The 14,493-nt window shown below is 39.9% G+C and overlaps 1 protein-coding gene across 8 annotated transcripts in view; it reads left to right on the forward strand.

The window, feature by feature from the left end:
- The window catches only part of CFI (complement factor I), a 61,700-nt gene extending 48,308 nt beyond the window's left edge, over nt 1-13,392 (forward strand). For all 8 annotated transcript variants that reach the window (XM_032254768.1, XM_032254764.1, XM_032254767.1 and 5 more), the window contains 6 exons: nt 1,214-1,249; nt 4,114-4,217; nt 4,391-4,494; nt 7,520-7,800; nt 11,546-11,650; nt 12,976-13,392. In XM_032254768.1, the coding sequence (XP_032110659.1) occupies nt 1,214-1,249; nt 4,114-4,217; nt 4,391-4,494; nt 7,520-7,800; nt 11,546-11,650; nt 12,976-13,193 (848 nt within the window). In that variant the 3' untranslated portion in view covers nt 13,194-13,392. The remainder of the gene's footprint in view (nt 1-1,213; nt 1,250-4,113; nt 4,218-4,390; nt 4,495-7,519; nt 7,801-11,545; nt 11,651-12,975) is intronic.
- Nucleotides 13,393-14,493: the final 1,101 nt, after the last annotated feature.

The raw sequence follows: 14,493 nt of genomic DNA on the forward strand, positions 1-14,493 counted from the left end.
TTCACTGGTTCACATCCTTTGCTTAATTTTATATTTCTTTCATTGTAATCTTTCTTATTGATTTTCAGGGGTTTCTTTTACGGTCTAGAAATTAATCCATTAACAGTTTTAGACATTACAGATACCTCCTTCCATTCCGTCACTCATCTGTTAACTCTATTCATGTGAGATTTGTTGAATAGAAATCCTTAATTTTTATATAATCCAATGTGTACTAGCTATTTTTCTAATACCTAGTACACCTTAGCTTTGATTATATAAAATTAAATTTGTCCTGTTCTTCTAACACCCAGTACACCTCAGCTACACTGGACTTTCCCTTCCTCCTTTGTTGGGCTTTGAATGTAAATATTTGAGTCTTCTCTCAAGAAGACTCAAATTTGATTCAGAAAGGCGCTTTTGTGAATGCATTTGAGCAAAGCCTCTCTCTGCCCCAGTAAACAACTTAGGTGTGTGGCATAACAAACACTCATATGGCTATCCCAAAGAGAATTTGGCAAATTCAGTGATGGGACGCAGGATTGCAGCAAAGTGACGCTGCCATTCTGGGCAATGCTATCCCCAGCCATATCCTCATCCATGACAGAGCGACATGGTGGGAATTCACCTTTAGATCCTCAGATCAAGGAAATCATGATTCTGTCCACAGAAATGTTCTAGAATGGCAGAGCAAAGGTGAAAACATCCAGTATAACTTCAAGAAAAAAATCGAAAGAAGAAAAGATTACTTTTTTCTTTTGACTTCTGCATCCCAAATGCCTAATGCTAACCCAAGCCTGTACACACTGAGAGAGCCTTTTTCATGTCAGCTCAGGACTCCCTTGATCAGTGCTGATGACTGCTCCCTACCTTATGTAAACACCTTGGGGATGCAAAGCATTGAAAGAGAAGCCTTTCTTCTCTGGGCTATGCATTTTGCCTGCTCTAACTACAGAAAACTGTGACACCATGAGTCTCACTCAACATTCACTAGTACCAACAGATGTCTCCAGTTTGTGCCAGCAAGAGATTCCATACAGTGTATCTTGAATCTTTACAATTACCTAATTATAGAAAGGAAATAAGATGGCATGTCTTGGGGATTTTGTACAGTCCCTTGTAAAAGGAGGACAAGTTTTAAGGCAGAAAATTATTATCAGTGTTTAAATGATTTTAATGATTTAATTTTGACTATAATTAACAACTAAACATTGCAATCTTTTGTTTATCATAGAAGAAACAGAAATTTTGACTGCCGACATGGATGCAGGTAAGTTGACGTTATCCTTTTTTATTGTTGGCTCACTGGTCTAGGCTGTAATTTCAATGTCATTTGCATGTATATATAATTGATTCAAGCAACAATTAATTTTGCTATCAATTTAAATTGAAAAATATAGCATTATTCTTCTCCTTTCCCTACCACTTTTAAGGAAAGTAAGCTTAAGTGATTCTTGAGAACTGCTTTTAAAACTAGATTAATTCATATGGTTAATTTTGAAGTGAAAACAATATTTTAGTCCCACGTAAGCTTTTTCTATTTGATATGAACTCAGGCCAGTTTTGTCAAAAAACAACCAGCTCTCAAGCATGACTCATGACATAATTTTTCTAAATGAAAAAATAATAGATGTTAATTGAATTAGCCATTCTTTCACAGTGTTTTAAATCATGGTAATAGGAGACCTTTGAAGATCTGTACCTTGGCCAGTTGTGTACTAAGAGCCAAATTAAATTAAAGTATTAAGTTCTTGGAAAGATAGCAATTGATGAGAGATTTCTAGTCAGACAGACTTACATTAAATCCTGACTCAGTTATGTATTAGCTATTATGTAACTTAAGAGAGTAACTTAACCTCAAATATAAATTGGGAATAAAATAGCTCCCTGTTTCAGTGGGATTTTTTAAATAAGTTTGTGTAGACTTCTTTCTAATTGTCAGTAACCAAAATGAAGTAACAATTTTTAAAAATCAGGCAATGAGTAAAAGAGTTAAGGCTGGGTGCAGTGGCTCAGGCCTGTAATCCCAGCACTTTGGGAGGCAGGGGCAGGTGGATTGAGGTCAGGAGTTCAAAACCAGCCTGGCCAACATGGTGAAACCCCAACTTTATAAAACTACAAAAATTAGCCAGGTGTGGTAGCAGGTGCCTGTAATCCCAGCTACTCAGGAGGCTAAGGCAGGAGAATCGCTTAAACCTGGGAGTCAGAGGTTGCAGTGAGCCGAGATTGTGCCACTGCACTCCAGTGTGGGCAACAAAGCAAGACTCCATCTCAAAAGAAAAAGAGATTTAGATCTCAAAGCTATAGATATCAGTCAAAAGGAATTTTCAACAAAGGTCCTTTATTTTTACACAATATAACATTCACTTTCAGATACTACCTAAGCTGGTTTCACAATCCTCAGAGCATGCAGCCCCTCTTCTCTCAAAGGTCTAAGCAAAAACTTACCATCACACTCTTCCCTCACCCCAGTTCTTAGGATGGGTAAGAATAAAGAAAAAAAAAACTATCTTCTATCAATGTGTTTCTCAGTGGGCAGGTTCACACAAACCTGCCCCCAAAGTCTGAGGAAGCTGAGAAGCCTAAGAAAGAGGCTGACATATCCAGTTCCTTACAAAGAACATTTAATAGGGACTTACTAATGGAAGCCATGTCTGCATTTTGGGCAATGGTGAGAGAAGATGGTGGATCCTTGTGCTAGTTCTCTGTGGACCCAGGGATTATATACCGTAGGGGAGGGGCGCAATGCATCAGAGCTAATGGGTAGGAATTTGCCCTAATGGCAGGATTTATAGTGAGTACATGCTCTTACACAAGGAAGAATAGATAAGCTGGAAATCTTGAGGCCTTCCCAGAACTGGGGCTAATCAGAAGCTAATGTGGCAGATAAGTATCCAAGACGGAGTTGCTTCAGCCTCCATACCACAACCTCTCTTTCTTGGGGGCCTAACTCCTTTGGGTATGCCTGAAATTATTAACAGCAATATTCATTTTCCTTTCTCATCTGGGGCTAAGAAGCAAGTTTACAAGAATTTTTATGACATGTTAAAATATAGAGAGAAAATAAAGGGAGTATCTTTTACATTCTTCAATTGTCATAAATTCTCTGGCAAATTCATGTCATAAACTTTGCTCTACCATGTTTTCTCAGTGACAAATGTGCTAGACGTCTGCATGCTCACAGATAGAGGAAGAAAACATTGTCAGATGTCAAATGGCTAAAAAACACTCCCAAGCCTGCTGACCCACTTGTCTCGGGGTCACTGGCACATCACCTCTCAGGATTAATATGATGATTCAATGAGATAAACTGTATACAAAGACTCAGTATGGGGCCTGGCATATAGAAAGTACTTGATACTAACCTCACTATGTTAACATTGATATGAATATAAATATCAGAGTTCCATATAAATAGCTTCTAGAAAATAAAAGCTATGGCTGGGCATGGTGGCTCATGCCTGTAATCCCAGCACTTTGGGAGGCCAAGGCAGGCAGGTCACCTGAGTCAGGAGTTCAAGATCAGCCTGACCAACATGGTGAAACCCCATCTCTATTAAAAATATAAAAATTAGCCAGATGTAGTGGCACCTGTAGTTCCAGCTACTCAGGAGGCTGAGGCCGAAGAATCGCTTGAACCCAGGAGGTGGAGGTTGCAGTGAGCCGAGATTGGAACATTGTACTCCAGCCTGGGCGTCAAGACCAAGACTCCATCTCAAAAAAGAAAAAGAAAAGAAAAACTATGAGAGCGAAAAGATATAGTTTGCCACGTTGTCAGTTTATCCTGATGATTTCAGAATGTGATTCCCTTCTGAGCTGCCACTGTCGTAGTGCCTGGAGATGTGGCATCCTTTATCAGCTAGAGGCTGGTAAATGTTTAACCTTTTGGCCAGCCCCTTTCTGCCACTAGCCCATCTTTAGGCAGAACTTCAGAGAATCAAGACCATTTTAATATCAAGCTAGAATTTTAAAATAAGATAAATAGTATGGTTTAGCATTCAAAATAATTTACTAATGATTCCACCCTGTCTAGTACTAGCTGTGACTGCTGATTTGATTGCATAGATCAAGCAGTGTGTTAAAAAGGTTAATGTGTTCAAGATAATAATGATGTAATCTCTTCCTTTCTTGAAGAAAGAAGACGGATAAAGTCATTATTACCTACAATATCTTGTGGAGTTAAAAACAGAATGCACAGTCGGAGGAAGCGAGTTGTGGGAGGAAAGCCAGCAAAACTGGTAAGCTCGCATGAAAAGCCGCGATGCAACTGCCCAGAGCAGCCTAAATTGAGGGAAAGGGGGGCAGGGAGATGGTGTTACAAGAGACCCGGAGTCTCGCCACGGAAATATCTTGGGGCTATTTGTATCGTCATCTGTCAGAATGGCAGTGACCACACAAATGTCTTTTACAGGGAGACCTCCCATGGCAGGTAGGAATTAAGGATGCCAATGGAATCACCTGTGGGGGAGTTTATATTGGTGGCTGTTGGATTCTGACTGCTGCACATTGTCTCAGGTAAAAGATTTCTTCAGTATATTTTAGATTTCCTGAAACAATGAAAGTGAGTAATAGAGATTGTGGCAAAGTATATCTAAAAAAGTATATATCAAAGTATATGCTGGACAAACTCCAGCATATTAATTGCAAATTATCCTCTTGTATTCACGACCGGAATTCCAGAGGCCATTCCTGTAGAATCTATTGTGTGTTCCACAGACCAAATTGCTGATCTCACTGGCAAAGCCAGATCAAACCCATAGCTGCCAAATTACTTCACTTGGCTCATTTGCAGGGTGGGAGAGTGGGTAGGTACTACATACATTTTGTTTTCCACTGTCCCCCACCTGTATTTTCTCTACTGTGTGGCTCAAGAGTCATGTTTCCATACCTAGTTTTGATTACTTGTCACTTAAAATGCAATGACTTTGCATTCCCCTTAGGAAAAAAATTGGAACAAAAATTTTTAACATGGCCCATGAGGCCCCATGTAATCTGACCTCTGCTAACCTTGACCAATCTTACTTTGTCCCACAGAGCCACCTCCTGCTCCCTGCTCCACCACCTCCACTCTGGACTACTTTGTGCTACTCAAGTGCATTTGCCCCTCCTGCAAAGGGACCTCCATATGTGTTTCCCCTGCCAGAAATGATCTTCCTTACCCTTTTTCCCTACTTAGTACTACCCTTTATTCAGATCTCAGCTCCATCTTCACTTCCTTGGGGAACCTTCCCTGACTCCCTTTAGTCAAAGCCCTCTTGATAAGTTCTTAGAAGTCCACATATTGTTCATTCCTCTCACTTTTCAGGGTAGGACGCATCAGTGTGATAACCCACTTACTGCTGCATTTTTCCCTAGACCCTGAACTCCATGAACGCGGGAACTGTTTCTGATTTTGCTCATTTTTGCATCTCAGTGCCTAATGCAGTGCCTGGTACCTATAGGTTCACACTAAGTATTTGTTGAATAAATTGTCTAAATAAGTAATATTTAGAACCTGTGATCCCAAAAAACAATGAAAATTAATATGAAGAATAGCATTCTTGGAACACTGTAAATAAAAGGATCCTGAACATCTCATTATTTCCTAGGACATCACTGTTTAACTGTAAGGTGATTATCTGAATCACCCTTATGTACAGATAAATTCTGTTCAGCTAATGCTGTTTGAGAAAGCAAAAGTTATATAGATCAGGGGTCCTGAACCCCTGAGCTGAGGACCAGTACTGATCTGTGGCCTGTTAGGAACTGAGGTGAGCGGTGGGCAAGCATTACCCCCTGAGATCCACCTCCTGTCAGATCAGCAGTGCCATTAGTTTCTCATAGGAGTGCAAACTCTGTTGTGAATTGCACATGTGAGGGGTCTAGGCTGTGCACTCTTTATAAGAATCTAATGCCTGGTGATCTGAAGTGAAACAGTTTCATCTCCTCACCCCAGTTTTCCACAGTTCCACAGGAAAATTGTCTTCCACAAAACCTGTTCTTCCCTGGTGCCAAAAAGGTTGGGAACCACTGATATAAATTATACATTTTTTGAAAAGATTCCCATTAAACTGTTTAAAAAATAAGTTTTATTGCTTAAGGAAAATCCATTCTATAAAATAATTTATTATTTGGAAATGTTAGACTATGAGGTCATTATTTAGCACCTTACTTCAAATCAAGCCAAAAATACTAAGCTATAATACTTTGCTGGAGTGACTATATTTTTCCATCAGAAGATGATGGTAGATGCCCAATTTGCTTGAAACTATGAGTTGAAAATTGATATGAGGCCGGGTGCGGTGGCTCATGCCTATAATCCCAGCACTTCAGTAGGTTTGAGACCCGCCTGGGCAACATAGCGAGACCCTATCTCTAAAGAATTTTTTTTTTAATTAGCTTAGTGTGGTGGCACATTCCTATAGTTCTAGTTACTAGGGAGGCTGAGGTGGAGGTATCTTTTGAGCTCAGGAGTCAAGGCTGCAGTGAGCTATGATCACACCATTGTACTCCAGCTTAGGCAAAAGAGTGATACCCTGTCTGTGTCTTAAAAAGAAAGAAGGGAAGAAAGAAATTTGGTATGAAAATGGAGTGAGGAAGGCCGGGTGCGGTGGCTCAAGCCTGTAATCCCAGCACTTTGGGAGGCCGAGGCGGGTGGATCACGAGGTCAAGAGATCGAGACCATCCTGGTCAACATGGTGAAACCCCGTCTCTACTAAAAATACAAAACATTAGCTGGGCATGGTGGCGCGTGTCTGTAATCCCAGCTACTCAGGAGGCTGAGGCAGGAGAATTGCCTGAACCCGGGAGGCGGAGGTTGCGATGAGCCGAGATCACGCCATTGCACTCCAGCCTGGGTAACAAGAGCGAAACTCCATCTCAAAAAAAAAAAAAAAAAAGAAAATGGAGTGAAGCACAAAAATAGGCAATATTTAGCTCATTCACCATTTCAACAGGATTTTAAAACAGCTACTATGTTCCAGGTATAATAGTAGGCACCAGGGCTGCATAGATGAATCAGACCCCATCTCTGGCTTCAAGCAGCACAGTCTAGTGGGAGGAAAGGCCTGTGAACAAATAAATACAATACAATGTTAGGATGAAGTTAGTCTTAAGGGTCAGGATAATGACTGCTGTGGCCTTCGCCCTGAGAACCTCCATGGTTGGCAGAGTCAAGAGCTCGAGTGGTCCAGCTCCCTAGTTCCTGAGCTACGTTTATGGCAAGATGCTGTCTGGTCTCTGCTTAAACACCTGCAGTGACAGCACTCTCACTCCAGAGGCAGCAAACTCATTCCACTTCTGGGCATCTCTAGTTGTTAGTGAGTTCTTTATGTTTCTCATATTGAGCAGTTACATGGATTATTCCTAGGTTTATCATTTACCATTGACCTCATTCTGTACTAAGTAAATTTAATCTCATTGCTTCATGACAGCAAGGATTAAAAAAATCTGGGGAAATGAAAATGGTTTTTAGAAGGGAAAAATATAAAAGTGAAGTGTCAGAATTCCTATTTTTTTCTCAATATGTTTTATTTCTCTTCTTTTTATTTTTCTGTTATAGAGCCAGTAAAACTCACCGTTACCAAATATGGACAACAGTAGTAGACTGGCTACAACCCGACCTTCAACAGATAGTAGTTGAATGGGTGAATAGAATTATTTTCCATGAAAACTACAATGGACACACCTACCAGAATGACATCGCTTTGATTGAAATGAAAAAAGAGAGAAGCAAAAAAGATTGTGAGCTGCCTCATTCTGTCCCTGCCTGTGTCCCCTGGTCTCCTTATCTATTTCAACCTAATGATACATGCATCGTTTCTGGCTGGGGACGAGAAAAAGGTATATGTTTTATAATTTGTTCATCAGAATTCAGAGATTGGAAATGAATGAGAATAGAAATGCATGGGAGCTAATTTCCTAGCACTCAGAGAGAAGCATAACATAATATTCAGAAAAGTAAACATCCAGCCATGGCTGGCTTCGTGGGTTTGCAACCTGTGCAGTGGCCCAGCACCTCATGCTCAGAAGGGCCTGAGGCTTGATTTGTTGCTCTGCTGTCACCATCATGAAATTCTTTGTAATTTTTGAAATGGCCCCATTCCACATTTTCGTTTTCCACTGGACTCTGCAAATTATGGAACCAGCCCTTATCTAGGCTTTCAAATGACATACGTATTCTCTCTATGATCCTGAGGCAAACTTTGGAAGGTAACCACTCACCCAGAAAAAACATATAGAGACAGGGAGACATACAGCGTGAACTGTTAGGATTTGTTGGGAAATGTGGGTAAAAGATAAAAAGGTTTACAAAGGGATAGCTGTGGTGTATGTTGAATCACTAATGCCCACAACTCTCTTTCTCCCTTCCTTCTCACTCCCCTCCTGTCTCCTTTCCTATTCCCCATGTCCTACCTCCTCTATAAAGAGAAAAAGAACATGAATTCATTTTTTGAATTTCTAAGAAGACTTGAGGTGAATACTTCATATGAATAAAAGATGTAGACACTCAGAGACAAATTATTAGAAAGACCTGCTGAATTAGAGATTAGATTAGAATTAAACTAGCCAACATCATTCCCTTCACCTTGAAGATTTAACCTTGGACTGAGCACAGTGGCTCATGTCTGTAATCCTAGCACTTTGGGAGACCAAGGCAGGTGGATCACTTGAGCCCAGGAGTTTGAGATCAGCCTGGGCAACAAAGTGAGACCCTGTCTCTATAAAAAATGTAGAAATTAGCTGGATGTGTGTAGTCCCATCTCCTGGAGGTTGAGCAGGGCTGAGGTGGGAGGATCACTTGAGCCCAGGAGGTTGAGGTTGCAGTGAGCCACGATTGTACTACTGCAGTCTAGCCTGAGTGACAGAGTGAGATGCCGTCTCAAAACAACTACAAACATAACAGAAAAAAAAAAAAAAAAAAAGATTTAACCTTAAAATTTAGCTTCCTTTCAACATCTTAAACTCTCTTTGTTAGCAGCAACTCTAAGTACCTTCATTGCATTGGTCTTGTAGACTCATATTCCAACACATTCATTATAATTGCCACAATGGAAGGTGTCAAATATATGTAGAAATTAATCTGGATTTGTGGTATGTCTCAATACCCAAAACTTATAAAACACCAAATTGTATTAGGATTTAATTCATCACGATAGTATTGTGTCCTTATATTCTGTTTTTTTTTCATCTTTTATTATGTAGATTTACAAGTATACACAAAAGATTAAAATATAATAAACTCATCCATCATCCAATTTTCACAGTTATCAGCATTCTGCCATTCTTGTTTTATCTCCCTGTATTAATTAGAGTTTCAATGGAGCAATTAGGAAGGTTTATTTATAACGGGGTTTATTACAAAGATATAGTTAAGGGGTTGGGGAATCACAGGGGCTACACAGGTTCCCAGGACTAGAGGTATCAGAGCTGTCTTAACTCCTGAATCTGAAAGCAGAAAAGTAGGAGAAGTTACTAAATGAAGAAGTCTCAGGTAGAGCAGGCTGCCTTGAGAGAAGCAAGGACCTTGGGTTAAAGGATGTAGCCAGGCCCAATCTCACTAGCCTCCGTCTTTCCTTTCCTTCCTCCTGCTAGAGTTCTCTTTGTCCAAAACCAGCTGGGAACCAGAGGCCAAGTGACTCCTGTTCAGGCAGTCTCTGCAGGTCAGGCTCTTAGGGCAAGGGGCAGGGCATTGAAGGGTAGAGAATGGCTCTGAGGCACATTCAGAAGCTATTCAACATATTCCCCCACGTATTTTTCCTGGAGTATATTAAATCATATCCCAGATGTCATATCATTTCACCCATGAATACTCCAGTATGTATCTTCACCAGATAAGGACACAACACTATTTTCATACTCCACAAAATAAAGGTGATTCCTGAATATGATCCAGTAACCTGCCCATGTTTAATATTCCTCATTTATTTTTTTAAAAATTTTTATAATCAAATTATTTGAATCAAGATCCAAACAAAGTCCATACATTGCATTTGGTGGCTATTTTTCTTAAATCTCTTTTAATCTAGAATAGTTACCCTTTCCTTTTATTTAAAATTTAGTCACTAAAGAAAATGGGTATTTCTTATTTTAGAATGTCTGTGCCTTGAATTTAGCTAATCACATTCTTTATCTGGCTTTTTTTTTTTTTTTTTTTTTTTTTTTTTGAGACAGGGTCTTGCTCTGTTGTCCAGGCTAAAGTGCAGTGGCACAAACCTAGTTCACTGCAGCCTTGACCTCCGGGGCTCAAGCGATCCTCCCACCTCAGCCACCCAAGCAGCTAGGACCACCATGCCTGGCTAATTTTTGTATTTTTTGTAGAGATGGGATTTTGCCATGTTGCCCAGGATGGTCTCAAACTCCTGAGCTCAAGTGATCCTCCTACTTCGGCCTCCCAAAGTCCTGAGATTATAGGCATGAACCACTGCACCCAGCCTGATCTAGCATTTAACATGTTCTCTTATTCCATGCACTTCATATAATCTGGTAGTTAGATATGTCCTTAATCAATGATTAATTTGTTGATTAAGGTTTAACACATTTATCAATAATGGTTTAACACATTTATTGAGGATTTACTATGTGTGCCAGATAGCAATGCCAAAGTGCCAGGGTTTCACTGATGAAAATATGGACCCAGTCAACAAACAAGGGGATGGATAACTTCCAAGGCTGAAAGATGAAGGCCAGCTTTCAAGGTGCTTACTGACCACCTGAAAGTCTAGTAGTTAAAATTCTGCCTTTCATTGCCTCAGCTGCCATCAGAGAGCAGAATGTGACAAGTGCCTCAAGAAGCCTCCAAGAGTGCCAAGCACTAGCTATCTCCTGAGCCATTAAGAATTGTCACAGTTTTAAAGGCTTTTCCCAAATTAGGGGAAATAATAAATGACTATCTTTAAAAAGCTCTTGTTCTGAGGAAGGCAAGTATCTGGAGACTAACTTGAAGTAGGGCTTGAAAGGAAAAAAAAATAAACTCCTTCCTGGCTGGGCACAATGGCTTATACCTATAATGACAGCACTTTGATAGGCAGAGAGAGGCAGATCACTTGAGGAAGAAAATCCTAAATCCCGTTTTAAATAACTTCAAATCATTTAGGAGATGGATTTTTCTTCTCAGACACACAAAAACACACGAACATTGGTAACTTCATATATGTTTTCTTTATTTGAAGTTCTTATATTTAAACGTTTTCGCTTTAACAAAAACTCTCAAATAAATAAGGGACTGTAAGAAGACAGGACATATTTATGTGAGAAGACCTCATCACTGATTCCTATCCAATTGCCTGGCTGAGTTCTGCAGCCAAAAAGAGAAAGATTTTCTTTCATTCATCTTAGGGTACCAGCTGTTTATTAAATAAGTGTGACTTCAAACCATATGTTCAATAGACCCCCTTGACTATCCATCCAATTTTAGAAGTGGAGATATGAAGCGGGTATGGTTAAACAGGCTAAGGAAGTGTCCTCAAAAATGTATACGTGTTGAAGACTATATATCCTTTCATAATCCTAACAGTTTATTAAGTTATGAGAGTAGGTATTTAGATTTCTCATTTGTGACTTCTAAATGTTTGTTTTCTTTGTTTAGAAAACAAAAAAGTCTATTCACTTCAGTGGGGTGAAGTTCAACTAATAAGCAACTGCTCTAAGTTTTACGGAAATCGTTTCTATGAAAAAGAAATGGAATGCGCAGGTAAGTGCCAAGTAGTTTATTCAAGATGTATATACCCCCCCATCAAACATCTCCTCCCACAGCGTCGCCCCCATGCGCTAGGCCCTAATTCCCTCCAGTTTGCCTTTTAGCTGTAGCACTGTCAAACTCTTTCAGTCCTTTCCCTGTAGCTAAGGTTTCTTCCTTTAATACTATGAGGAAAAATCTTCCTTAAGCAATTCTGTAGCAGTACAGCAAGGTGACTAAGAGAACGAGCTCTGGAATCAGACCCAGCTTTATATCCCAGCTTTTATTAATTGATAGTCATGTGACCTTGAGCAGGTTTCTTCATTTGTAAAATTGAGGATCATTGAAAAGGAACCTGAGACACAGAGCAGTTACATAATTTGCCCAAAGTCTTACAGACAAGAGGTGGTATACCCAGGACAAAACTAAATTGATTTTAAATACAAATTCAAGTTATCTCATCTCAAATGAGATGAGATTTACTTCCAGTTGGAAGTAAATATCTCCTCCACGGAAATCACAGTGCATTTCTTATGCCACAGACTCCTTTGATAACGTGGTTAAGCTAATTCTCCTGCCCAAAACAACAATAGCAGCTCCTGCTTTTGGAGGTGATACAAAGGCAGGATACCAGCCAGTGTAGTGCATTTAGGTGCTTTATTGAAACCATTTCTAAATGGTGTATTACTGAAAAGGGTAGTTATTGACATCCTATAACTTCTTGGATACAGTGATTTTAAAATCTCAGAAAGTCATGAGTGAGAAGAAAGTGTCTTCCATCTTGAAATGGAGTTCAGTATTTCAGTGGACAAAGAGGTGAACAGCACAAATCTGCCAGAAGGGAGTATCATGGTCAAGAGGACAGGCTCTGGGGTGTGGGTGCCTGGGTTCAAGTCCAGGCCCTGTCGTTTGTTAGCTATGTGACCTTAGACAAGTTAAATAATAACAATATTTGCCTAACAGGGTTGTGGTGAGGATTAAGACAATGAATCACTAATATGTAGTTAGTACTCAGTGCGTACTAGGTATTCCTATTATTTTCCCACTCAGCATTTGATGCAACCTCCATGTTGCAATCTCATCTCAGTATTCAGTTGCATAAAGCAGAGAACACAAGAAGAACACGCTGAATTGGGGGAATAAATGGAAAACTTGTTAAGTATTTCCCAACCTGCATCTCTTCAACTCTGCAAGCCCAGCCGGGGCTTCTAAGCAGAGCTCATGCTATTGCTATCAGGAAAGTTTAAGAAAGCCAGGGTCATTAAATGTCATGGAGGAGGCATGGCAGCCTTGACAAATGGAAGGAAATATGTGATTTCTCTTTCCCATTTCTTTCCTAGGTACATATGATGGTTCCACAGATGCCTGTAAAGGGGACTCTGGAGGCCCCTTAGTCTGTATGGATGCCAACAATGTGGCTTACATCTGGGGTGTTGTGAGTTGGGGGGAAAACTGTGGAAAACCAGAGTTCCCAGGTGTTTACACCAAAGTAGCCAATTATTTTGACTGGATTAGCTACCATGTGGGAAGGCCTCTTATTGCTCAACATAATTTATAAAATTGTGACCTCCCTCTTCTTTCTATTCTTTTTCTCCCAAGAGTTCCGTTTAATGGAAATAAGAGTGAATAATTAATAATTCCATAGGGGAAAAATGAAGCAAATCTCATAGGATATTTTCAAAGGTCTCCATAAAGTTTATGACATATTGTAGTTTTGTTGTATAATTCTCAAATAAATGTTTTGGTCAAGCATACAAGTTTTATTTGTCAGAAAATTTTATTAATTTATCTCAACACAGGAGTGATTTATTGACTAAAGGTATAACTGATTGAATAACATTGAGCTCACAAAGCCTGGGTTCAGCATAGCACTCGTCTTCCCCCAGTTTATTCTGTTTTGATTGGGTTGTCTACCTCTTCCCAACACTGCCTCCCCCAACCACAACATAAGACACAGGACAAGAGTGACCTAATTTGTCTTCCTTCTGGCCACATCCCTAGCACTTGGCTCATAAGGGTGCTCAGTGAATAAACATTAGCTGCTTTTTTCTTTTTTGTGACAGAGTCTTACTCTGTCACCCAGGCTAGAGTGCAGTGGCATGATCTCGGCTCACTGCAACCTCCGCCTCCCAGGTTCAAGCGATTCTCCTGACTCAGCCTCCTGAGCAGCTGGAACTACAGGCGGGTGCCACCATGCCTGGCTAATTTTTAGTATTTTTAATAGAGATGGGGTTTCACCGTGTCCAGTCTCGAACTCCTGACCTCGTGATCTGCCCACTTCGGCCTTCCAAAGTGCTAGTAATACAGGCGTGAGCCACGGTGCCCAGCCTTTTATTTTTTTTTAAGCACAGTTATTCTTATCTTGAAGGTAGACATACATGTTTCACATAAATATTACCTTTACTAGGTTATTTGGGGCCAGTCTTAGATAGAGCCCAGTTGATTTAATAATATAAATACTGATTTTTACATATATTCCATAATCAGTTACTGCCCAGATTTTCTTTTAAAAATTGTGGTAAAATATGCATAACATAAAATTAACCATTTTAACTATAAGTGTAAAGCTGAGTGACATTAAGTACATGCCTATTGTTGTACAATCATTATCACTATCCATCTCCAGAAAATGTTCGTCTCCCCAAATCGAAACTTTATCAAACAATAACTTACCAGTCCTCAATCCCATGCTGCCCAGATTTTTCATTCATTAAATTTGGGAAAGTATTTGGTTATTTATTCCTGGACAGTTCCCCTTCCAGTCTCTCATGCTGTTGCTGTCAGACAGGACTGGACCAGAGTTATCACGAAGGCTTATTCACTCACATGTTTGGTGCCTGGGCTGGGAGGACTTAGAC

Source organism: Sapajus apella, unplaced genomic scaffold (assembly GCF_009761245.1).
Source record: "Sapajus apella isolate SASKATOON/1434 unplaced genomic scaffold, GSC_monkey_1.0 scaffold87, whole genome shotgun sequence".
In the NCBI taxonomy this organism is placed as follows: Eukaryota; Metazoa; Chordata; class Mammalia; order Primates; family Cebidae; genus Sapajus; species Sapajus apella.